The following is a 27,356-nucleotide window of genomic DNA, read 5'->3' as shown; positions in this document are numbered from 1 at the left end:
AAGAGTAAAAGAATTAACAACTCACAAAACTGAAGGGAAAATGCCCCAAGAACAAGCAGGAACTGAAGACAGTTGCAGTAGAGGCCTGGCAGAGCATCACCAGGGATGAAACCCAGCATCTGGTGATGTCTATGCATTCCAGACTTCAGGCTATAATTGACTGCAAAGGATTTGCAACCGAGTATTAAAAAGTTAAAGTTTGATTTATGATTATTCTGTCCCATTACTTTTGGTCCCTTAACAAGTGGGAGGCACATATGCAAACTGTTGTAATTCCTACACCGTTCACCTGATTTGGATGTAAATACCCTCAAATTAAAGCTGGCAGTCTGCAGTTAAAGCACATCTTGTTAGTTTCATTTCAAATCCATTGTGGTGGTGTATAGAGCCAAAAATTTTAGAATTGTGTCGATGTCCCAATATTTATGGACCTGACTGTATATCCGAATCAGGCATCTAGAGGCCGTACATAAACAGTCTTTTATTCTTTCTACACAGAAGGAGCTGCTGGCTCTGAGAGAAAAGCTTTGTTACTATACAAGGAAGTCTACAATAAGCTTTGCAGGTATAAATGGTCCTTATATGAATTTGGGAAAAAACTGGAAACCCTTTTAGAACAGGCCTTGCAAGGGATGCAATCAAAGCCACTCATGATGCAAGTAATTGCCCATGATGGCTCAAAGGTAAGGGACTTGGCCTCAATAGCTAAAGACTCTAAAAATTTTTATCACAGATTATACAACCTCAACAGCCCTGAGCCGAAGTCCACTTACCAGAGAAATGATCTGATCGCTTCCTTTCTGGCATTGTCAGGTACGCCTTCTCTTCCAGCACAGGTCCAAGGGGAAATGGAGAGCCCGATCTCAGTAGAAGAGTCATGCTTTGCCCCTGCCTCCACTAAAACAAGTAAGGCTCCAGACACCCGATGGGTTACCTTTTAGCGGCTACCATACCTTTCGAGACATACTCGACCCTTATTTCATTCGTGTGTATACATATATCACTGCGGGCCACCTCCCCCTGCCAGATATGCTGAGGGCTCATACTGTATAACAGATATCTGAATACTGGACAAGGACCACACTTTGTGCAGTAACTATAGACCAGGGATCAGCAACCAGTAGATCTCAGCCAGGTGACTGGTAGACCATGGTCTGGGCTTGCTGACTCGCCATCCGAAAGCATCAAAAGAATGCAAAGCAGATGGACTACTTGTAAAGTTGAAGCTGTAGTAGGGAGCAGGAGCCACATAAGCTGATGCCTCCTATGTAGTGCTGGCTCCTGTCCCATGCAGAGCGTTACCAAGTACACTCCACCTCTCATCCCGGCTGGTGGTCTCCAGAGTGGTGCCAGCAGCAGGAAAGAAGAGATCTTCAGGTCAGTGTGAAGCAATACACTGGGCAGAATAGTATAGGGCTGCTTTCACACTGATGTGCTGCCGTTTACCCACACCGCGGGTGCAGTGCAGTGTACCTGCCACTTTCCTGTGGGTTAGCTGCGCTTAAACAAAGCCTTCTATTATATCCTGCGGGTTTGGTGCACTTTCTGAAAGCACATTAAAAATCCTGCATGCAGGCGTTTTGGTGCGCTTTCAGAAAGTGCACCACACCTACGGGATATAGTAGAAGCACAAAAGCAAAGCACAGCTAACCCTGGAAAGTTGCAGATAAACTGTGCTGCACCCACAGTGCAGGTAAACCTCAGCCTGTCAGTGTTAAAGCAGCCTTATAGGGGGCTCTGAACAGTAAAAGTTAATTTTTCATTTGCCGTCTGGGGGGGGTGGGGGGTGTGTGTGGTTAAGATGTGTTAAGGCAAGTTGTGTTTTTACCACCCTTGCCCCAACTGCACACCCTTTTGCAGCAGTGGTTAGGGGTGTACACATGTTGTAGCAAGAGTTATACACCCTGTCATGGTTGGTGGGTGCAGCACCTGCCAAGCATGACCTATTCAAGTGAATGAGGCTGCTCTGCAACTTTGTGCAGCATAGCAAACAAGGGGTTAAAGAAGGCAACGTTCTGCTTTCTCACCACCTGCTTTAACCCCTTAGACCCCACAGAAGCATGCAGTTGTGGGGAGCTTGCAGAGCTGCCCCATTTACTTGAATAGATCACAATTGGCAGGTGTTAGCACCCATGAAAAGCAACAGGGGACTTAACTCATGCTGCGGCATACGCACACCTAAAAGGGGGTAGGGATTGGGGGTGGTAAAAACGCAACTCAAACAGGGTTTTACCACCCCCAAATTACGTGTTAACGAGCCCTACAGGTGCCACTCCCAAATACAACAAAGGGCTCATTAGGAAGCAGGCACTGCTGCTCCTCTGAAAAGTGATCTGAGTGTGTTTGACAGATGGTCAGAAGGTGATATGGTGCCTCCTCACCACCTGATTTAAAACCATGATTGCTGTGCAATGCACGCGACTGCGATACAGTAGACACAGCAATTAGAGATTTAAATCAGGTGTGAGGAGGAGACACTGTGCTCGGTGCTCTTTGACGTCTCCCATTTTGTTCAGGTAGATCTCCACCTTTTTAAGGTTGCTTATTCCTGCTATAGACCCATCACCCACCTGAATGTGGATCTAAAATGTTTCTTGAAAATTTTAGTGAATAGGCTTCTCCCCCACATTGCCTGGATTATTCATGCTGACCAAGTATTCTTTGCTCCAAAGAAAAGCTGAGCACAATCCTACAAAGTCATTGACTGGATATACTCCGCCTGATCAAATGCCCAACTCCTCATGCTGTTGTCAACTGAAGCACAGAAGGCCTTTGATGAGATGTACTGACAACTTTTGCAGTCTACCCTGTCATATAGTGGCATAATCCATTATATAATGGTGTGGATCTCTGCCTTTATTCTCACCCCACGGGCACAGCGAGACTACACAAAACCTGATCTATTTCTCCCTATTTAATGGGAGTCGTCAAGGTCCCTTTTCCCCATTCATTTTTATCTTGCCCCTCAAACCCTTCTTGTGTAAGATGTGCTCTGACCCTGCCATCTGAAGACTATCTCACAAATATGGACCATAAGATAGCTGCATACCCTGATGATCTTTTATCCTCACGAAGTCCTCCCTGCTTGCACTCCTAAATCTGTTTACTCAGTATGGGAGTGCCTGAATTTTTCCATCAACTACTCAAAATCCAAGGCTCTGGACATTACGCTCTCACTTGATAGAGTCGCCAAATTAAAAAACACACTTACCAATTCCATCTGCTAAAAAGTACCTAAGCACCAAAATTACTCCAAACCAGTCTACACTGTACAAAGCATACTTCAGTTCTCAATGAGCCAGGATCGAATTGGATCTTCGCAAATTGCATATGTTAACCCTCATTTGGTCCAGATCTATACCGGATTCAAGTGTTGCCCATTAAGATACCCCAATTATTTTTTGCCTCTTTGCATAGCATGTTGACCAGGTTCATTTGGAGTGACAAGGTGGCTCTGACTAGACTCGCTCTCTTCCCTCTTCTCAAAAGAAATGGAAGCATAGGTCTTTCTGACTTGGTGCAATACCATAAAGCAGGGCTCAAAATTTAGAATCCTGAGCTACCAGCTAGGCCTTAAGAGTTATTTGCCACCAGTTGTCTCACCTAAACCCTATTCTGCTCCGAAACACACCCTCATAAATTATCTCATGAAATGACACCGTTAAATGTTTTATGTAGAATAAAATTACAAAAATAAATATTAACAAAATACAACATTAACAATATTAACATAAATCAATGTACCATCTCCTCCATCCCATGTTCTCCACCTTCTCCAGTCCCATATCCTCCTTCTCTAGTCCCATCTGACCAGAGACTGCAGATGTACTACAGAAGATGGCCAGAGACTGCGGATGTACTACAGGAGATGACCAGAGACTGCGGACATGGTACAGGAGATAGCCAGAGGTTTTACACTATGGCGGTTTTTATTGTCTTTACTCCAACCTGCACGATTGACAGCCCTCAACATTTTCACTCGCCTGCTCACATTTGACGAGTGGAAATAAAGTGGGGGCGAGTGTGTCCCAGAGAGCAGGGGTGGCTGGGTCAGAGCGTCAGTGGAACTCCCAACCCCGCTCCCTCCCGGTAAATCAAAGGCAGCACCGTATTCCCAACCAGCAGGAAGGGGGCGGGGTTAGAGCACAAGTGGAGCTCCCGGCCCTGCCCCTACCTGCTGGATGGGGAATGCAGCGCTGCCTCTGATGTACCCGGGAGGGGGCGGAAGAAGGGCCGCCATCAGGGGGGTGGCGACAAGGAGGTTTTGGGTGAGTTCACTTGCTGTATGTTCAGACCCTTGTTCCCTTCCCTGTGTTCATTGAGGGCGCTGCTGACATGCCCCTGGCCATGCCCCCCCGCTGCTCCATAATGTGTGCTTGCATGGAGTGAGGAGCATGATGATGCAAGGGGAGGGGAGAAATGACATGGGCAAGTTTACCAATACTGTCTGCAATATATCATTTTAGAACACACACGTTATTTCAAGTTCAGGTTTGGTGTCATGTGCTGCTCATAGTGGCTCTGTGGTCTAGCATTCTCTATGGGAGCCATATACTGTATGGGGGGAGGGCAGACTGAATCCATCCAGTTTATACACTACTATCAACCACTCTATCCCTCACTTTCACGTTAGTTGCTCATTGTAACTAAAACTAATGGATATACTGATCCACCAATCCTGGGTCAGCTTGCGCTCAATAATCAGGGGTTTCCACCACTCCTTCACTCCTCCCATGATGCAGCTTTAAGTCAGGTCACCCTCTCATGCAGCACTGCTGCCTCTCCTTTATATCTCAATCATCATGGCTCAAGATCTGAGCTACTAGCCAGGTCTTAAGAGTTACTTGCCACCAGTTGTGCCACCCAACCCCCTACCTTGCCCTGCCCCTAAACACGCACTTGTAAATTATCTCATGAAATGACACTGTTAAATGTTTTATGCAGAATAAAGTTACTAAAATAAATATTAACAACGTTAACAATATTAACATAAAGCAAGGGTCCGAACATGCAGCAAGTGAACTCTACATGGGTGGCTCCCTCAGGATGCTCATCACCCCTTACACGAGTATGTGTTGTACCCCCCCCTCTGATTGCGGCCCATCCTCCACCTCCTCTCAGGTACATCAGAGGCAGCACAGCTTTCCCCAGCCAGCAGGGAGGGGCTCCCTGAGGATGCCTGGGACCCCTACATGAGTATGGGTTTTACTCCCCAATGGTGGCCCTCCCTCTGCCCCCTCCAAAGTATATCAGAGGCTCACCTAGCTGAGCACCTGGCCAGTGTATTAATTGTGCCTTTTTTTTTTTTTAACTTGAAACCATGATCTTTATTGAAGCATATACACATGGAAGATCACACAACAATAGACATTACAATCAATGCAGAGGACACGTAATAATGAGGAAATCCCCCATCAATACAAAGTGTAACTGTCACAAGTTAGCTTGCAGCCTCTTGTGTGTTTATTCTTACCTTCTTGCTGCTCTTGTTTCCTTCACATGTGTATTTGTCTGTGCTCACCTGTGGGCGTCATCTACTATTTCCTGGGTTTTATGCCCTTCCCTTTCATCACTTCCTGGGCTGCCTCCTAGCTGGCCTGTCTATTTAAGACATGCTCAGTCTGTCCCACATTGCCTGAGCAACTTCGTGTTGTTGGAGCTTGTAGCAATCGTGCACCCAGAGGTGGATACGAACCTCCATTTTGTTAAGAATGTTCCATGTTGTACCATTTCTCACTCCCAAAGCAGGCTGCCTCCTCCAATCATCCCCCCCCCCTCACTGTGGAGTGACATGTGGGCTGAGTGATGACAGAGGTCACAGGCAGCCAAAGCACAGCAGGAGAGCTCCAAGCTACAGAACCCCAAAGGGAGTTGGGGCCTAGTGGTTTGTTAGCTGTGCAATCTGGGATATTGTAAAAGCGTAAACCAAGCCCTTCACTGAGTTCAAAGACATTCCAGAGAAGTAATAAACTAGACACCACATTCAACATCCATTTCCCCTATGATTTCATATCTTTGAATATGAGGGACTTACATAAAAACCAGGCATATATTCCGATTGGTCACTTTGATACAAGATTCCTGATTCCCAAACATAAGAATCAACAGATCACAGTACCCATACCGATAAGCTAGAGAACTATAAATGTGGACAGAATTAACAAATGCATAACAGAGGTTTTACCAATAACTCAGTGTGGTCCAATATGACTTCCAATGGCAATAGTTACAGTCAAGTATGGTGTGAAACAAAGTGATTCACATATAGCTCATTATGCGCAGAGTACTGTAACTGTGCTATTTTTTGCAATTGATCCTGGATCCAGGCCTCTACACTACAAAAATGACCCCCTTTGAGTGCTTGTATAATGAGAGCAAGTTTGTACAAATTTATTTTACTAAAACACAAATTGACTGAGCTATCCCCAAATAGATTTCAAGAACAGCGGTACAAACTACTGTCATGGTTGTATAGTGTTGCTGGGATAGAATTATTTCAGAGGTTACCTTGTGCCTGTGCCACAAGGACACTGGCATTGAGCTGCCATTCTACATCTCCAGCTTCTTCTGCTTCCTCTTGAGATTTCATTCCATAGTTTCTTGAATCCTCTAACAATCCCAGTTCTAAATAACATCTTCCAATTTCATGAAACAGCCAAGTCTTCTCTAGGCTTGATGTTGTCAGGGGAATCCTCTCTTCCCACCTATATTAAAATATATTGCGAACACAAGTTTGATGAAAAGGGCCATGGCTGACCAGTACCTTAAAGCAAACTGGTCATCCTCCAGAACAAACCTTAAATGCAAACTAGATACCAGCAGGTGCTGGCTGAAGTAAATAACTTCTCAGTCCATTACTGCAGCAAAACCCCCTTCTTTTCCCACAATGCGATGTACGGTGCCTTGCAGTAGGCTGTTGCGACTCTGCATTGCGGGAGGCACTGGGTGCAGTACCTATAGAAATTCTACAACAAAATGTGCATACTGCAGACACCTAGATTTCAGAGGCTCCTGGGATGCCCTGAAATAACAGAAAGGGGAGTCATTTGTACCAACCAGCAGCAATACCCAGTCTCCAATTTTAGGGTTAACTGTGAAGGTCTAAGGTGAATGGTTACTGGTTTTATTTCAATACAAATCAAACACACACTATATAAAAAGACAGAAGACGTTTCGGAGCGAAGCTTCACATGGCAGCTGACAAACACACATGCATGTTTAAGGGTTCTTTGATGAAATAAAAATTGTATAAACCAGCCCTGTATTTATGTCCTAATTGAAAATACAATAGGCACACCTAATTCCAATCCGGTTTCCTCTACTGCTCAAATTGTTTCCACTGCACTATTTTTCAAATACTTACACTATAACAGCTTCCTTAAATTTCCCAATCCGAGCATATACTCTTCCGATATTATCCAGCGCCCGTGATTTTGCTTCAGGTAAGTCACTGAAAAGAAAATTGATTTTAATAAAATATTGTTTGAACTCCTCTTTTCGTAGAGAGATTTTTCTGATAAAACAAATCCACAAGAAACCACAAAGAAGAATTTCTGAGTAATATGTTGGGCAATTAATGAATTGGTTGTGAGGAAAAATTTAAATTCTGAAAGACCTTGGGATAAATGTAACGCTATGTCAAATAACCAACTGAAGATATAAAAGGAAAAATGTGGTTTGATCTGCACCTGACATCAATGATAAGACATAGCAGTTATTTGTAAGAATTCACTTGGCAATGTGCAGATGGGGAGGAAAAGGTTTTTGAGTGCTTTAGGGCTCGTTCACACTTGACTGTTTTACCAACTCTTGCCAAACGCCCCTATAGTGTTTGGCAAGCGTTGGTCCGGCATTTGTGGAGCGTTTTTTAACGCCGCATGCGCGGTTCGGCGGCGGTTGCTAGGTGTTTGCCGAGCGTTAAAAACTCCCTACAAACGCCTATAATGACGTTTGAATGGTGTTACCGCTCCACAAATGCCCTGCAACCGCGTCGCAACCGAGCGGCACCATAGACTAGAATAGGAGGCTTCAACTCCTTCTGACTGGACCACAGGCGTCCGTTTTGCCGCAACGCGACGCTAACGCTCCCGTTAGAACAGCACCAAGTGCTGCAATGTGCAGAATTGTCCGAGGCGTTTGGGAAGCGGTAAAAACGCTTCCCAAACGCCTTTCTGCCGCCTGCACACAACGCTAGTGTGAATGTAGCCTTAAAACCATTTATAACAGTCCTTTAAAGTGAAAAAACAACAGAAGCTCAATCTGAAAATTACACATGCAATTTAATAAATGAATCAGGATTGCAGATTGCTCTCTCTCCCTCCCCCCCTTTACCTCTAGATCACTCCGTTTAAAATGTTGTAAACCCTTATATTTACCCAGTGAATGACTGGCCTCAGGTGATTCACAGACATGAAACAAATCTTTCTACATACCGTCAGGTCCATAAATATTGGGACATCGACACAATTCTAACATTTTTGGCTCTATACACCACCACAATGGATTTGAAATGAAACAAACAAGATGTGCTTTAACTGCAGACTGTCCGCTTTAATTTGAGGGTATTTACATCCATCTGCAGTCTTCTCTATATCCATTCAAAGTGCTGAATTTATACAGCTTGTCTGAGAGTTCAGAAAAAAGGAGCATAGAGCTGAAATTGAACACTGTAGAGCTCATTGAAAGCTCTGAGAGCTGATTGGAGGGAAGGGACACACCCCTCCACACAGATTACAGGAACAGAGCTGAGGCTGGCAATCTACTGGAGGTCTCTCTCTTGTCACCATTTTTCTATTTGTGTCAGGAAAACTTGTCAGAAGTGATTTATGTTGATAACAAAAGGAATGAAACAGCAGACAGAAATGACACTAGATTGAGCTCCTAATTGAGACAAGTACACACTATAGATAGATCTGCTTTGTTCATATTTCATGTCTGAGATTTACAATCATTTCAAAGTTTTGAAGAAAGTGTCTGAAGGGGAACAAAATTCTGCTGTGCTTTGTTTAACTGCTTCCTGCCTGCAATGTACTGCGGCAGCTACAGGCAAAGCGACGTACCCGTATGTAGCTTTGGGCTGTACCAATATGGGGGGGGGGGTACTGTGCTCCCGAGTGGGCACGCAGCGCTCCCCCCTCACGACTGTTGTGTCTAGCAGACACAGCGGAATGAAGATCCCGGTGAACGGGACCCAGTGATCATGCGATCACTATGCGATCACATGATCACAATGTAAGCAAAGCTGTTATGAATCAATCTCATTCATAACCGCTCTGCTCCTCTTCCTAGTGAGCTGTAATTGACCACAGCTGTCACATGATACATGGGGCCAATCACAGCACCCTGTACCATGTGACCAGCTCCAGCAAATCACAGATCACTATCCTGAGCAGTCAAAACTGAACTCATTTATGACAGTTCATGAAGGAGTTAGGTTCATGACAGCAAGCTTTGCATTGCAGGAAAAATGATCTTTATTTCTCCTGCAAACCAAAGTGTGCAAAAAAAAAAAAAAATCCATGATCCCCCAACAGTAGTAGAATGTTACTATGGTACTATTCTGATAAAAAAAAAAGTATTTAAAAAAATAATAATAATAATAATAATAAAAAAAAAAAAAAAAAATACCATATTGAGAATTTTTTTTTTTAAAACTACTTGCCAACTACTTACCCACATCTTGCGGGTGAGCAGCAGCTCTTGGCAAAGCGACGTAATCTTGTGTCACTTCCTATTTTGGGGTGTAAACACACCTGCGCCCCCCACCCATCAGTCCAGGGAGAGAAGAGAGAACACAGCACGGAGTAACAGCACTACATTTTACATGCACACACGTTAGATTAGCACATTTAACTCTTTGATCGCCCCTATTAACCCTTTGATCACCCTGTCACTGAACCAGTGCCATTAATACAGTGTCAGTATATAGAATGTTTCACTGATCACTGTATTACTGCCACTAGCGACAACAGATAGCGTCAGGGTCAGTAAGCACCCCATCCACCCAGGGTCAGTTAGCGTTAGATTGCCCGCACACTATCGCACTCACGCTATAGGTCGCTGATCACTGCCATTACCAGTATACTGTTTGTACGGATCAAAATATTGATCACATATAGAACTATACTAGTGCCTCCTTTGTATAGTGTCCCCAAAAACGTAAAAGTTAGTAGGATCGTCCCCGTTCGCTGCCAGCATTTCGCCCCTCCATTGTTTTTCACTGAAGATTTGTATCAACTAATTGTGGGCCAAGGCAATTTATACGCACAATACATTGCCGCCCACCCAAATTCAGCTCTTGCCAGTCAAATCACATGGAAACCTATCACGATTTCTGAATTTAAAACTCTTTTGGGCCTAACCCTCAACATGGGCATTATAAAAAAGAATGAATTGCGGTCATATTGGTCCACAGACCCGATTCATTGTATGCCCATGTTCTCTGCTGTTACATATATGCCCAACATGGACCAGCAATGTACTGGTACGTCGTTTGACTTTGAATGGTTATACCGGGATGATGCCTGCAGCTACAGGCATCATCTTGGTATAATTTTTTTTAGCTGGCAGTTGATTTTCAGGTAAAAGCAATCCTAGTAGCCAATTATCTGCTGAATTGTATTTACGAGCAGCGAGAAGGGACACCCCCCCCCCCTCCCCCTTCTGCTGCCTTCCACAATTTTTTGGGCTCTCCTGTCCCACAGGGAAATCGGAGAATGCAGATGGCAGTTCCGCTGACTGACCATAGAGCTGATCAGAGACTAGAATGGCTCCAATCATCTCTACAGTCTACGAAATCAGAAGCTATGAACATCACTTCAGTTTCGCAGGATATAAACAGCGCCATTTGTAAATTGGGAAAGCATCTGATCACACCGATCTTGGTTTGATTAGATAATGTAAAGGCAGAGGAGATATCTAGAGTCTGATAGACCCCAGATTTCTCAGAAAAGAATCTATGACAATGCCCATTGAAGTTATAGGGAATATTTGCATTCCCTGTAAGAGCATCAAAAGTGATGAAAAAAATAAATAAAAAAAAGCACCCTTGCCCCCCTGCGTGCGCAAGTGTGGACCCTGTGACGGTATGTAAACAGTGGTTGCACCATGCATGTGAGGTATCGCCCCAAAGGTCAGATCGAGGGCAGTAATTCTAGCATTAGACCTCCTGTGTAAATACAAAATTGGTGACCTGTAAAGGCTTTTAAAGCGTCATCTATCGATAATATCTGTATGTACTTTGTTGCCATTGCACAGGCATGCACAAATTTTAAAGAATGTCATGTTTGGTATCTATTTACTCAGCACAACATCTTTTATATTTTATCAAACAATTGGGCAATATATTGTGTTTTTGTGCATTAAAATTCTAAAAAGTGTATTTTTCCCAAAAGATTTCCGTTTGAAAAATTGCTGCGCAAATACTGTGTGACGTAAAAAATGTAAACACCCACTGTTTTATTCTCTAGGGCCTCTGCTTTAATATACAATGTTTGGGGGGTTCAAAGCAATTTTCTAGCCTGAAAGAAAGGGCTGCAGTTTGTATGGGATGGGGGGGAATAGATATACATCTTCTCTGTACTGATTTGTAATTTCTTCTGAAAAACGAATAAACACTATTGGAAAACAGTCATTTTCTATCAAAAAAAAGTTTTTTCATGTGAAGAAAAAAAAAGTGTCAGAAAAGGCTTGGTCTTCAAGAGTGGGTGATGTGTGGCATAAGCTACTAATGTTGGCCCTGAAATGCCAAATAGTAGAAGCAGCCCCTTCAAATGACCCATGTTTGGAAAGTAGGTTTCAAAGGTATTGCTAAGAGGCATGGTGAGTATTTTGCAGATCTCATTTGTTGCCACGTTTTTGGAAAATGAAGAAAGAAAACAAAAAATTAATTTTTTCTTTTTCAAAACCCTGTGACAAAAAATTATATCTGTAATAAAATACTCACCATGCCTCTTATCAAATTCCTTGGGGTGTCTACTTTTCAAAAAAGGGGTCATTTGGGGGGGGGGGGTGTTTGTACTTTCGTGGCATTTTAGAGACTCTGAAACTGTGATAAGTAGTGGGGGAAGTGATATGAGGAAATATGCCTTTTGAAAGCCTGGAGGTGGTCATTGGATTTTGGGAGTTTGTATGTAGTTAGGCTGCCAAAAAGTCTCTCATATGTGGTATCCCCATACTCAGAAGAAGTAGGAGAATGTGTTTTGGGGTGTTATTCCACGTATACCCATGGCATACATGAGCAATATATGATTAAAGTGACAACTTTGTGTAAAAAAAACAAAATTGTCATATTCAAAAAATTTGAGGCAAAAAATAAAATGTTCCATGGAATCAACATGCCTCTCTGCAAAATACTTGGGGTGTCTACTTTCCAAAAAAAGGGGGAGGGGGGTTGTACTGCCCTGGCATTTTAGTACCTCAAAAAATGCCAGGAAAAGTAAAAAGCTACGTAAATTCCAATATATATACCATAGTCCGTAGACGCTATAACTTTCACACAAACCAATTAATAAACATATATTGGGATTTTTTTTTTACCAAAGACATGTAGCAGAATACATTTTAGCCTAAATTTATGACTGAGTTTATTGGACATTTTGTTATGACCAAAAGTGAAAAATATTGTTTTTTTCCAAAATTTGTTTTTTTTTTTTGTTTATAGCACATAAAAAAAAAAAAAAAAAATGCAGAGGTGATCAAATGCCACCAAAAGAAAGCTCTATTTGTGTGAAAAAAAGGACATAAATATTGTTTGGGTACAGCATTGCATGACCGTGCAATTACCAGTTGAAATAGCTCAGTGCTGAACAGCAAAAAATGGCCAGGTCAGGAAGGGGGGTAAATCCTCTGGAGGGCAAGTGGGGAAAAAAAAAACAACAAAAAAAAAAAATGTATATATTTTCACATATTAAATGTTTATTTAAAGTGTATCTTTTAGTCTCATTTTTGATGGATAAGGGTTAGAACCCCTCTCTGTGTTTGTGCTAGGAAGATTTCACCATCACTATTGGTCCTGGCAACCATCGTGGTTTGTATAAAAAGTGAAGGAAAGTCTTAAAATTTAGAGTTGTTACAGGACAAGGAGGTGAGGAAAATTTTCCAGTGGTCACACCTATTCTATTGACAACTAAGTGGAGGATTTACCTCACTTTGGAGAGATACAGAAATGCATTACATGTGTTTATATCTGCATTGTATTTATCATTAAAGCTGAACTCCGGGATAAGCAAAATACAACAGTCATGTATATTCTTCCTTGAATCTTGATGTGCTTTATGTATTTATTCCAGATCTATAAAGAGGTAGTGCAGCGCTACACGAATGACATATAGTACAATATACACACTTGAATAACCACACAGAGATAAATAACAGTGACTATAAGAGGTACTGGTAACAATAAACGTGCCCCCCTCACTACCACTCTATATAATAGTATGTGAGGTGGGTAAATAAGTCAAATGTGAATACAGTTCACAAACAGCAAGTGGTGATGCCTGCAACGCAGTAAAACTTCATGCAATGTACATAAATCAAACTCTGGTGATGGTGAGTGTCAATCCTCCTCTGGCTGAATTGCCCCCTCACCTTAATACAGCGACCCAAAGGGCCTTCGCACCTGCAAGATCACAAGTGGGATCTTAACCACACATGCTGGCAGACAAGCTCCTCCAAGACTTGCATCAGATGGGAATAATACACTGGGTGCCTTGGTTCCTGACCACCACTGGATACCCCACTGAGCTTGATCTCAATCTAGTGATGTGCATGGGAAATGGAAAAATGGGGCACCATTTATGTTATTTGGTCCTTTTAGGACCTCGTATTGACACTTGTCACACGTGATTATTTATGAGTTTTTTGGCACTATTTAATATTGTGTGTTTATGTTATTTGTGTCACTAATTTTGCACTGTTTCACTTATTCATTTATGTGTGAAGAATTTTTATGGTAGTAGTGCTGCATCATTTGCGTTTCATTTATATTTTTTGTCTATGGGTATATGACTGAATGTAGCAGCTTTACCTTTGTTGGTAGGTATTAGTTTTTAGGTAGGAGCGCAGGAGTTTGTCACATTGAAGATACTGTCCTGATTTAAGTGAAAACTAAAAATCATTCTAGGCAAAAAGATGGATGAGGATGCAACATTGAAGTGACAGTATCAAGGAAGCCACCTTCCGAGTCAAAAGATTAAATTTCTTTAATTTATTCTAATAGGTGGTCTCTGCAAGAACAGCCAAGATCAAGTTCAAGACTGAAGGACACAAGGGTGGCCTGACATATGGGACCATCCATGTTACATCCTGCACAAAGTACGAATCAAGGAGTGCGAAACAACGGTCTCTGGGAAAAAATGGATAGAGCCGAAATCTGACCCTAAATGGCCCTTAAGGTCAATTCCATTTCCCCTCCAGATAGGAAAAAGGAAAACAACCAATCTTTTAATCACACATTTCTGTGGATGCCATTACCTGGCTTCACACCAGGCAAATAAGATTTACAGGTCCTGTAATGGAAGCTCCCTGAAGCTTGGTTCCTGGCACTCAATGCGGAAAAACAGGAACCAGGACCTCCCCGATCCTTGCAAACCTGGGCTTCAATTCCTAGCTGCCGTAAAGCAGGATACGTTATTGGACCCAAGACAATAAATCTGGACTTATGGACGTGTCCAAGAAGAGTGTACTAAGCTCTCCTGAGGTAGGCAGTCAGTGGGCTCCTGACCTGGACACAACCTAACTTGTTGTAAAACCTGGAAGTCAGCAGATCCATATCCAGAGTTCCCCAATGCCAGCAGATTGTTGAGAATGTCTTGGGATGCAGGGACCATACTGCCGGTATCAGCCGCTGATGGCTAGGGAAAACCTTCTGCCAGTTTCCTATGCCTGGAATATGTACTGCTAACAAAGATGGCACATGCCGTTCTGCCCCAGACAGAATGTGGTGGACCTTTTTCTAAATTGCATAACCCCTGGTGGTTGCCCCCCCCCCCCACGGAGAGACTGGCATCAGTGTCTACAATCTTTCATATCACTGGAAGGAAAATTACCCCTTCTTCAGATTCCAAACGAACAAAGAACCACCAATTCGGACTCTGCAATACCCCTGGGACAAAGGTCTCCGGCAATCCATCGCTTGGACCTTCATGATCCGGACAGATAGAATGTTCCTCTACAAAAAGACCTAGTGTGGAACCACACGTAGGAAACCTGCTTCAACGTAGGTACCATCTCCTCATGAGACCAATTGAAGGATACCTTTTGCTCCTTATATCTTGCTTTAAAGCTTGGAACTGACTGCTCCCTGAGCACAGGAACATCAAGGTATTCTAAGATTGACATTTCTCTTTGACCCTAGCAAACCCAGCACCTGCTATGAGCTTTGCGAACACTTGGGGTGCTGTGTACTTCAAAACAAACAATTACGATACTTTACTGCAAAACGCAGAACCCTTGATGGGCCTGAAAATATCAGTATACAAGGATATGCATATTAAGGACAACGGACCCCCAAAACCTCTCTCTAGCAGGGAGGCAACCACTAATTGGACCAACCCTATATGAAACAGAAAGGTGTCTAGACTTATGTCTAGTGCCATGAGATCTAAGATAGATCTCATGTCCCTGTTTGGTTTTGAGCCTGCGAACGTGTCAAGTGTCTCGAATCACCTCAGAGACTGCCCTAGCATCCTCTGTCCGAGATACTTCTCAACATACAGCAGCCACAGATTCTAGAAGGGAAAATATTAGTTTCCGAGTTCAGACGAGATCAGGTGCTTTTCGGGCAATGCGGCCGCAGTCCATTGCAGCTCCCCTTAAAAGAAATAGCTGCAATGTCAGACCAACGTAGTCGCCCAGATACACCCGACTTCACTGGTCTACCAGGAAATGTGATCATCAAATTACCCCCCCAGGTGCACCTGCCTCCCCCTTCTGGGACCTTTTAATCAAGTAACAGGTAAATAATGTAGCACCTATATTTGCAAAAGCCTAATTATGCAGTCCCGCAGGGATGCAGGTCCATAGCCATGATGATGCACAGCTACTCAATCATGCAGGTATGCAAGCCTGCAGATCTGCTGAAGTATGCAGTTCAGGGGTGTGTATATTTTTGAAAACAAAATACTTGTCCAAGGACTAAATTGGAGCCCCAATCTACTTGTCCCTCATGACAATCTACTTGTCCAGATAAAAAAAAAAAAATTTAACCAAAACCGTATTTAAAATCGGAGGTGATATTAAAAATATGTCTGGGGCTTTTAAAAACAAAATGGGCTTTAAGGCGACTTAGAGTAAATGTGTAATATTTTTAACATTGCGCTATATATCTCCCCCCCCCCCATCTCCAGCAATGCACCAGGGGGCCAGCAGGGAAGAGAGAGACCTTGCAGTGTAATGAACACCAATTGGCTGCTCCTCAAGCAAGGATGGGTCAGGGCTTATTCTTTATCCCTATCGCTGCCAGAACCGTTTTTTGCACAAGTTTAAAAAATAATTTTAGGCCTGAAGATTATATAAAACCCCCAAAATGATATAATTTCTGAGAGCAGACACCCTAGAGAATAAAATAGTGGCAGTTCCAATTTTTTATGTTGCATGATTTTACTGCAAAATTTTAGTAAAAATACAAGTTAACTTTAGGGCACAAAAAAGCAATAAATTACCCTATTTTATTGTAAAATATAAAAGATGAGTTTGCATCGAGTCAATAGATATCAAACTTCAGTACCCTATATTTTCTATAGGTCAACACTTTTAAAGCCCCTTATAGGTCATCAGTTTATTGTTACAGTGGAGGTCTGCTGCTAGAAGTATTGCTCTCATTCTAGCGTGCGTGGCGAAATGTGACATGTGTATTGCAATTGACGGTTTCATGCGCAGGCGCCCCAGCGTATGCTTTGACATTGGTATGTGTGTATATGTGGGGGGGGGACCTCAAAAAATTTTTTTAGGGGGATGGTATGTGCTTGGGTGTAACTTTCATTTTTTACTATAAAAAATTTTTTTTTTTTCCCCAATGACATAGGGGAGTATGTAGAAGCAATCGGGCAGCAGCACTGCCGCCCAAATGCTTCCACCTGACAGGTGAGTCCGCTGCTTGCCCGCAGCAGGGATAAAAAGGTAGAAAAAAAAAAACTACCTGCCAGGCGCTCAGAACTACATGTCCCAGGTGTCGGGCGATAGGAATCCAACATCCCTGCAGTTTATGCCTGTACAAGCAGGTAGTTAATGCAAGTACAAGCGTGCAGTCCATACAAGTACAAGCGTGCAGTTTGTGTAAGTATGCATGTAAGTATGCGGATCATGCAAATATGCCTGTCATGCATGTACAAGTATACAGTTTATGCAAGTAGAAGTATGCAATTTATGTAGGTATGCATGTAAATATGAAATATTCAGGTCATGCAAGTATAAAAATGTAGTTCATGCAAGTATAAGTATGCCACATATGCCAGAATAAGTATGCAGTTTGTGCAAGTATACATGCAAGTATTCAGAGCATTCAAATATGCAGTTCATGCAAGCACAAGCATGCAGTTCATGCAAGTATAATAATGCAGTTAACGCAAGTACATGCATGCAGTTCATGCATGTATACATATGCAGCTGATGCATGTACGTATGCAGTTTATGAAAGTATAAAACCAATTATTATGCAGGTATGCATGCAAATATGTAATACTATGCTGCATCTGCCCCGCTCCACTTTCTAGAAGCGTAAAGTTTCAAAATCAACTGCACTTTAACCCATACTAGATCTGCAGGACCAGTCAAGTACATATGCATCAAACGCAGTCTGAATGCAGCCTTTATGATGCTTCAGTGCAGTCTAAATGCAAGCTCCTGTAGATGAGATACAAGCTATCGTGGAGACGCAACTCCTATAAGTGCACTGATACCCCAGCAGCCCACCAAAATATGCAGACTAATGGATCAATGCAGCATGTATTCATGTTCTGTCTGGTCATGCAGCTTCCAATAGGTAGTACTCACACCTCATTATCCAGCCATAAATCGCTGTGAGTTCCAGCCTTCTCACAGGAGCCTCATCCTTCAGCCCATGTGTGACTTCAGTCATAAAAAAAAATCTACTTCCTGCCTCTACTGCACAAGAGTAGGCTATAAAGAGTGGACCTACGCCCTCTAGTGGCTGGAGGAGAAAACTGTAGTCCTTCTGAAAGCCACAGAGCATGGCCTGGCCAAACCAAACCAAAACAGCACACTGCCGCCAGTGGCCACTGCAAATATAAACTTACCATTAACTTAACCATAAACTTACTTACATACCCCAGGACTCTGAATTATAACAAGAGTCCAACCTTCACCAATCGCACTGGGCCCTGTAATGCAGACCTTAACCTGTTCCTGCCCAGCCTATGGTACAATGACTGCTGGGCGAACAGCTCCTCCCTCCGGGAGGGCATCATATGACGTCCTCCTGGTCACGCCCCTAGAGCGTGCCCCCGGCGGCGTGCAGATCTTTCGTCGGCTGTGTCCCATGGACACAGCGCTTCCCTGATGTAGGTAAACAGCCAATGAAATTGGCTGTTTACTATGTGATCGGCTGTGTCCTATGAGAGCCGATCACAAGTGTACATAAACAGCGGTAACTTGCTGTTACCGCTTCTTCTCCTCACACACAGATCCTGTGAGAGAAGGAGAAGGGGAACAGTGAGTTACCGCATTCAGAACTGTACACCACACTGCCCCGATTGCCTGTCACAGCTGCCCATTAGTGTATCTGTCGCCAGCCCATCAGCGTACCTGTTGCCAGCCCATCAGCGTACCTATCGCCAGTCTAGTCTGTCAGTGTACCTGTCAGCACAGCCCATCAGTGTACCTGTTGTACAGCCCATCACGTACCTGTCAGCACAGCCCATCACGTACCTGTCGTGCAGCCTGTCAGTGTACCTGTCAGTACAGCCAGTCAGCATACCTGTCAGTACAGCCTATCACATACCTGCTAGCACAGCCCATCAGTGTACCTGTCGTGCAGCCTGTCAGCACAGCCCATCAGCGTACCTGTCAGCACATCCATAAGGGAAGACTATCAGTGTACCTGTCATCAGCGCAGCCTAATCAGAGTACCCATAACAGAGTCACCATCATTGGCCCATCAGCAGTGTACCCATCACAATTGACTGTCATACAGCCAAAATGTTAAACAAATATTTCACTAGTGAGGAGGCTTTCCAAATCCTCAGCATGACAGACAAGAGCAGAAGGGAGCTCTCAACGTCTGATTCTGATTCAGAATACGAGCCAGTAGAAAGCAGTGGATCGGTGACAGAATCAGAAGAGGAAGCAGTCCCTCCTAAAAGAGTAAGATGCTCTGAAGAGCAGGCAACCACGAGCAGCACCAATGTACCAGTGCCATTGCACCCAAATGGTCAATCGGCAAACGACAACGGAGCTAGACCCCAGGATGAAAGGCCCAGTACCAGCACAGGGCCCAAATATACCTCCCACCTTACAGACACTGGCGAAAAAACTGAAGTACTTCCTGTGGGGGTTATATAGGGAAGGACTTCCTGTGGAATTGGTAAGCCAGTGACCATTCACCTATAGGTGGCATATAACCCACATTGTCATTAGTACAGCCTGCTCTGTGTCTCGTGATATATGATAAAAGAAAATAAATTTCACCCAAGCCATTAATATTTTGCATGAAAATATAACGTTCAGCAATTACTAATATACAACATACCACTGTTTTGCTATCTCCAGATCCTTTTTGTGACTTTTTAGAGCCTCATCCATTTGCCCCATGTCCATCTGAGCAGTCCCTATGCAATTATGTAGATTCCCAATTAGCTCCTGCTTATTAGGCATGTCGTCTCTCCAGCTTTGGATGTTCTTTAGGACTTGCTGTGCCTTTTTGTAGCTTCCCTCTGCATCTCCTTTGGAGAGTACTAGGAAAAAAAGATCCAAAACATGATTATATACTGTCAAAATAACATAGTTGCCATCCATCCAAATGCTTCTTACGATTCACCCCTGGACCCAGCGCTGCTAGCTCATCACCAAGCCATACTAACAAAATGCATATTGTTATTATCCTTTTTTTTAGCCAAATGTTGCGGACACACAATGCATTTTCACATTAAAAATATAATAAAATATCACAGTTAACCTTCAGTTTTGAACAACAACCTTGAAATACACCAGTGGTAGTAATATCTGACATTACACAGAGTTAGGGGAAAAAAAACAAAACAAACAAAATATGTCTTACAACAGCAAAAGGCACTTATATGACAGTAGAAGGTTGAACATTTGTCAACAGAACTACTGAAATAGTAGAAAGGGCTCCGTGGCTACCTCAGAAATATATATACACACACTCCCAGAAGGGAGTACACCCCTCACATTTTTGAAAATATTTTATTATATCTTTTCATGTGACAACTGACAACACTAAAGAAATGACACTTTGCTACAATGTAAAGTAGTGAGTGTACAGCTTGTATAACAGTGAAAATTTGCTGCCCCATCAAAATAACTCAACACAGCCATTAATGTCTAAACCGCTGGCAACAAAAGTGAGTACACCCCTAAGTGAAGATATCAAAATTGGGCCCAATTAGCCATTTTCCCTCCCCGGTGTCATGTGACTCATTAGCGTTACAAGGTCTCAGGTGTGAATGGGGAGCAGGTATGTTAAAATTTGATGTTATCGCTCTCACTCTCTTACTGGTCACTGGAAGTTCAACATGGCACCTCATGGCAAAGAACTCTTTGAGGATCTGAAAAAAAAAAAAAAGAATTGTTGCTCTATATAAAGATGACCTAGGCTATAAGAAGATTGCCAAGACCCTGAAACTGAGCTGCAGCACAGTGGCCAAGACCATACAGCAGTTTAACAGGACAGGTTAAACTCAGAACAGGTCTCGCCATGGTCGACCAAAGGTGTTGAGTGCACGTGCTCAGCGTCATATCAAGAGGTTGTTGTTCTGTCCCCACATGAAGGCGAATGAAGGTATATCTGATAATGGCTGTGTAACTTCCTACCTTCGTATCCAAGCAGTGGAGCAGACCGGACCGGCAGATGTTCAGGTTAGATGGATCCAAACGTATACACGGGAATGAAATCAGCGTGGGTTTATTTGGTCCAAAATACAGCGACAAACAGTGATACAATACTGTAAGGTAGTAGAGGTATTGATGCTGTCCTGTGATATCTTTCCTGAGGCTAACTGCTGGTCAAAAACTGATGCCTTCACAAGCCCAGGGTATTGAATGTCCTGTCACACAGCTATATAGCAGATAAAATGGCTGCAGGAAGTGACCAGAACCAAGGCTTGCCTAAAACCACACCCAGCAGAGAAAACACTAGCTATAACAGAGGCATGCAGCATGCAAATTCTGGCCAGCAGATGGCAGCAACAGATCAAGACATAGAAACAAACATGGTGAAATAAGAATTGGTGATACAATGCACAGTTAAATAACAAATATGAGGGGAACAGCACACTCCCAGTCTGAAATTCCATAAGGGATTTCACTATGACGAATGTCCATAAAATATAAAACAACCTGTAACAAAGAACATGTTAGAATGCAATAAACATAACAATATAGTAGATTCCGAGTTGGAATAGAGAAGAACCACAAAGTTCAAGTTCAGGAGAGTTCACCCAGCAGGAATGTTCTCGATGGGTAGTATCAAAATGAGTTCGTTAATTGGCCTTGCGAACATTTTAAGCTCACCCTTTCTGAAGATCTTCAACTCCACTTTACGGACCTTGCCATCCTTGCTAGGAAGAACCTTTGTAATTAGTCCCATAGGCCAGTCAATCCGTACGGTATGTTGCTCCTTCATTAACACGAGGTCGCCTTCTTTTAGGTTTGGTTTGTGGTGTTGCCACTTTCTTCTTCCTTGAAGAATATTGAGATACTCCTTTCGCCACCTGTTCCAGAAGTAATCAGCTAGGTATTGTACACGTTTCCAGTGTTTTTGGTAGATATTCGCATGAGTAAATTCTCCACTAGGCATTAGTGTAATCTCAGCTTTTTGGGTAAGTAGGATAGCTGGAGTCAGTACAGCTGGTGTTTCAGGATCCATAGATACTGGCACGAGGGGTCTAGAATTGATGATAGCTGAAACTTCAGCAAGAAGGGTGACTAGAGTCTCATGTGTGAGTCTTGAGGAGTTTACATCCATCAACATAGAATTCAAGATGTTGCGTGAGATCCCGATCATTCTCTCCCAGGAGCCCCCCATGTGGGAACTATGAGGAGGATTGAAAATCCAGGTGCAACCCTTTTCCGCCAAGTGATCTTGAATGGATTTGGTGTCTATGTTCAGTTCTCTACAGGCTCCAATGAAGTTGCTTCCACGGTCAGACCTCAACTGTTTCACTGGTCCTCTGATTGCGAAGAACCATCTTAAGGCATTAATAAGGCTGGATGTGTCCATGGATTCTATGACCTCTAAGTGAACGGCTCGCACACTCATGCAAGTAAATAGTACAGCCCAACGCTTACTGTTTGCGTGACCGCCACGGGTCCTGCGCGCGGACACCATCCATGGCCCGAAGACGTCTAGGCCAACGTAGGTGAAAGGCGGCTCTGTACATAGTCTGTCCGCAGGCAAATCAGCCATTTGTTGGTGTAGTTGTTTTCCTCTAGCTTTGCGACAGTGAACACAGTCATGCAGTACTTGGGCCACACGTCTTTTCATACCTATAATCCAAAGGCCAGCAGACCGTAACTTGCCCTCAGTGATTTGCCTGCCCTGGTGTTCAGTCTTTTTGTGGTAGTGTCAGATCAGCAAGACGGTGATATGGTGTTTGCTGGGAATGATGAGAGGATTTTGTTCTGCAACTCTTAGGTGGGCTTGATTCAAACGACCACCAACTCTGAGCAAGCCAAAACTGTCAATAACTGGATTTAAGTTGGCAAGAGGGCTTTTTATTGGAATCTGCTGTTTGTTGTATAAGCACTTCCATTCTACATTGAATTCCTCTTGTTGGACGTGATGTATTATGAGGGACTCACTATGAGAGATGTTCTCCGCGGAGAAGGGTTTATGGCAGACGTGCCAACCGTGACAATCCTTATCTTTGTGAGTATTGTGATAACATTACGCAATGTGCACTAACCTTGCGATAGTCCTGATGAGTCTCATCCAACTGGAGAAACGTTCAAAGCGCTGGCTACCGAGGCTGAAGATTTGCTTTGTTCCAGTGACCAATACACTGACTTCAGCGCGGATTTCTGGATCATTATCCGGATCCTGGATGCTGAAAACTTCCTGTACACATTCGTCCGCCTGTTTCAGCAGAAACTCCGGACCTGTAAGCCAAGTAGAGTTAGTAAAGGAACCTACAGACATAGGTCTAGTGGCATGATCTGCTGGATTAAGTTCGGATGGTACATAGTACCATTGTTCAGGTTTGGAGGACCTCCTGATTCTCTCTATGCGGTTACTGACGTAAACATAAAATCGTCTCGTCTGATTGTAGATGTAACCTAATACGACCTTACTGTCCGTGTAATACTGAACTTCATCTATGTTGACACCTAGTTCTTCTTGTATGAAGTCTGCAATCTCCACTGCTAACACAGTCCCACAGAGTTCAAGTCTGGGAATAGTATGATCAGGCTTGGGGGCTAACTTAGCCTTACCAAAGACGAATCCAACGTGATTTTGCTTGTTGGGTTCTGTGACCTTCAGATAGGCGACCGCTGCTATGGCCTCTGTGGAGGCGTCCGAGAACACGTGGAGTTCCTTCTTTACGCTAGAAGTAAGTGAGGTTTTAATATAGCATCTTGGGATGTGGATCTCATCCAAAGCACACAAAGATTGCTTCCAGGCTTCCCATTTTTGCTCTTTATCGGAGGGAAGTGGGGTATCCCAATCCTTGATGGTTTCAGAAAGTTGTCTCAGTAGGGATTTACCTTGTATGACGATGGGCGCTACAAATCCCAGCGGATCAAATAGGCTGTTTACCACTGATAGGACACCACGTTTTGTGAATGGCTTGTCTGCACAACTTATTTGAAAACCAAAGGAGTCAGCCGAGAGATCCCATCTGAGGTCCAAGCTCCTCTGCACAGGTGGACTGTCCAGTCCCAGGGTAATGTCTTTGAATCCAGGTGCATGATCACCTCGCTCGAAGGCTCTCATTACGGTTAGGCTGTTTGAAGCAATTTTGTGTAGTCTAAGTTTAGCTTGGTACAACATATTTTGAGTCCTTTTGAGCAGATCGATAGCCGCTTCTTCAGTTGGTAGCGATTTGAGCCCATCATCCACGTAGAAGTCTTTTTCCACAAAGTCTTTGGCATCTGTACCATACTCAAATTCCCCCTCTATTGCAGTTCTCCGAAGCCCGTAAGTCGCTACGTCTGGTGAAGGGCTGTTTCCAAACACATGTACCCTCATACGATACTCCATCATCTCTGCGTTGGTGTCATTGTCCTTGTACCACAGAAACCTGAGGAAATTCCGGTGGTCCTCTCGGACTACAAAACAATGGAACATATGTTCAATGTCAGCAGTGATGGCGACAAGCTCTTTCCTAAATCTCATCAGCACTCCGACTAGGTTATTAGTCAGATTAGGACCTGTGAGAAGAATATCGTTAAGAGATACACCTTGATGTTTGGCGCTTGAATCAAAGACAACCCTAATTTGATTAGGTTTTCGTGGATGATATACTCCGAATGAAGGCAAGTACCAGCACTCGTCGTTCTTCCTTAAGGACGGAGCTGGTTCTGCATGGTTGTTACGGAATATTTTATCCATAAAGGCAACGATGTGTTCTCTCATTTCAGGCTTGAGTTAAATCTAGACAGAGCTTGTTCCCGGTTGTTCGGGAGTCTTACCCTGGTAGCTCGAAAGGGTAATGGAGAAACCCAGTGATTGGTTTCGTCTTTAAAGAACTCACTGTCCATTATCTTGACAAATTCTCTGTCCTCTACTGACAAGGCTACTTTATCGTTGTCCTTGGTTGTATGAAAGACTGATCTCCCCAAGTTGTCGGCAAAGAGGGGAGTAATGACGTCAGGTAGTTGTACGAGGCCTAGAGACTTCTCTTTCACCTCATAGTGATGAGGACACGGCTTAATGCAAGTTGTGCGTCCATCTGCACGCACGTACGTTTTGAAGGAGTCAATTCCTGGTTGATCTAAGCATACATTTCCTATGATTACCCATCCCAAGTCCAGTCTCTGGGCGTATGGTGCATAGTCAGGACCATTACACTGTTGACGCACCTTGTGTACCCTTAGATTGTCTCTGCCGAGCAGGAGTAGAATCTCGGCGTTGATGTCCATAGGTGGGATAACGTTGGCTAGGTGCCTTAGGTGAGGTTGGTGAAATGCAGCTTCTGGGGTAGGAATCTCATCCCTATGGTTGGGTATTTGATCACATTCAATCAGCGTCGGTAAGGGTATTTCCGTATCCCCACTGACAGGAGAAGCGATGAATCCTTGTGCCCTTCTGCCACTAGTCTCTATGCTGCCCGAGCAGGTGTTTAAGGTATAGGGTTCGGATGGTCCCTTTATTCCAAAGGCTTCAAAGAATTTAGGACCTGCTAGGGACCGGTTGCTTTGGTCATCAATGATGGCATACATTTTTACTGCCTTTTCTGGTAGTCCCTCTGGGTAGACCTTGATTAAGCATATTCGGGCACAACATTTCTCGCACTGGCCCTCCCCACATACATCCAAGCATGAGCAGGAAACAGCAGTCGCTGCATTAGCGTAATTTTGGGGCTCTCCGCCATGACTTGGATCTGGACTGGTGGTGACGGCAGTGGGTGAATCTCTGGAGAGTGGGATTGGGTGCATAGCTGAGGGATGTCTTTCGCTATGACACTCCTCACACTTGATGACAGATTTACAGTCCTTAGCCATGTGCTCCAATGAAGCGCAGCATCTGAAACATACCCCAAGCTCGGTGAGGATTTTCTTGCGCTCCTGTATGGTTTTGGATCTAAACCCTCTACATTTGTTCAGAGAGTGTGGTTTTTTATGAATGGGACATTCACGATTGAAGGTCTTATCTCCTGATGAGGTAGTGTACTGTTTACCCGTGGGTACTACGGGAGATGGTAGGTTAGTCTTTCTAACACTCACGCTGCTCTTGAAGTCTCTGTGTTTATGCATGACGCTTTCATACCTTGGTGATGATGTCGCTGAAGCTGTAGTGTTGAACTCCAGGAAGTCGAGGCTGGGGTCATTCCTCATCTGGGACTGTTCATCGATAAACCTACAGAAGTGAATAAATGGGGGAAAGGTGACGTCATGCTCTCCTTTGTACCTTGAGACTGATGCCGCCCACTTTTCTTGCAGACTGTATGGTAGCTTCACGACAATTGGGTTCACTCCATGAGCTGTATCCAGGCAAGCTCCAGTTCCACGAGCAGATCACTTAAATCTTAAAGCTTCTGGACATCCTTGAGATTGATCCTTGGAACGTTCTGCAGTCTCTTGAATAGGGCCTTCTCTATTGCTTCTGCACTGCCGAAGGTACGTTCGAGTCTCTGCCAGGCGGCAGCGAGACCTGCTTCTGCTTGTCCCATGTAGACAGTTCTGAGGCTCTTGACGCGATTTGTGGAGCCTGGGCCCAGCCATTTGATCAAGAGGTCAAACTCCTGCTCTGCGGTTAGGTTGAGGTTAGCGATAGCGGCCTTGAAGGCTGCCTTCCAAGCTCTGTAGCTCTCTGCACGGTCATCAAATTTTGAGAGACTGGTGTTGATTAGCTCTCTGCTCACCATAAACCTGGCAAACTCAGACATATCTGATTTCTCACTGCTTGTGGCCATGACGACTTGTGATGCCCCTGGGGCGTATGGGCTGCCTGGCGTAAAGGGGTGAGATGCTTCCGGGTAGAATGATGTAGCTGCAGGGTTGAGCTGTCGTTTAGCCTCTGTATATTGTGATGACTGCTGCTTGAGCTGTGGAGGTAGGCCAGAAAATGCCTGATAGTGATCTTGCTGTAACAACCGTCCTTGAGAGGGCACTTCCGGGTAACGGTTATTAGGTTGCTCGGGTGCTGTGGGTGGCACTGGTACCGCAGGTAGAGCTGACTTGGAGGTTTCAGTGTTCTCGGCTTGGACGGTACTGCAAACTGGGGGTGGCGCAGATACCTGATTCAGTACATAGTCACTGGTGCGGTCAACTGGATCATCTATCTCCTGTGGTAGCGAGCAGACTGGATCAAGACCTTGGCTCAATGCTTGCTCGAGTAGTCTTACTTTAGTTAATGCAATTTCCTCCTGCATCTCTGATTCAAAAATCTTTATTCGAGCCTCTGCTTCTGCCCTCTTGGCCTCTGCTTCTGCCTCTGCCCTCTTGGCCTCTGCCCTCTTGGCCTCTGCTCTTGCAAGAGCTTCTTTTTCTGTGAAGGA

General features: G+C 43.9%; 1 protein-coding gene across 3 annotated transcripts in view; it reads right to left on the bottom strand.

The window, feature by feature from the left end:
• ODAD4 (outer dynein arm docking complex subunit 4) overlaps positions 1–27,356 on the bottom strand; it is an 84,104-nt gene that overhangs the window by 12,609 nt on the left and 44,139 nt on the right. For all 3 annotated transcript variants that reach the window (XM_089668784.1, XM_089668785.1, XM_089668783.1), the window contains 3 exons: positions 19,706–19,910; positions 7,364–7,450; positions 6,508–6,704 (listed from right to left, as the gene is read on the bottom strand). In XM_089668784.1, the coding sequence (XP_089524910.1) occupies positions 6,508–6,704; positions 7,364–7,450; positions 19,706–19,910 (489 nt within the window). The remainder of the gene's footprint in view (positions 1–6,507; positions 6,705–7,363; positions 7,451–19,705; positions 19,911–27,356) is intronic.

Source organism: Staurois parvus, unplaced genomic scaffold, assembly GCF_062004578.1.
Source record: "Staurois parvus isolate SC_StPar_1 unplaced genomic scaffold, SC_StPar_1.0 ptg000063l, whole genome shotgun sequence".
NCBI lineage: Eukaryota > Metazoa > Chordata > Amphibia > Anura > Ranidae > Staurois > Staurois parvus.
This window is presented reverse-complemented; position numbering and strand designations above follow the sequence as displayed.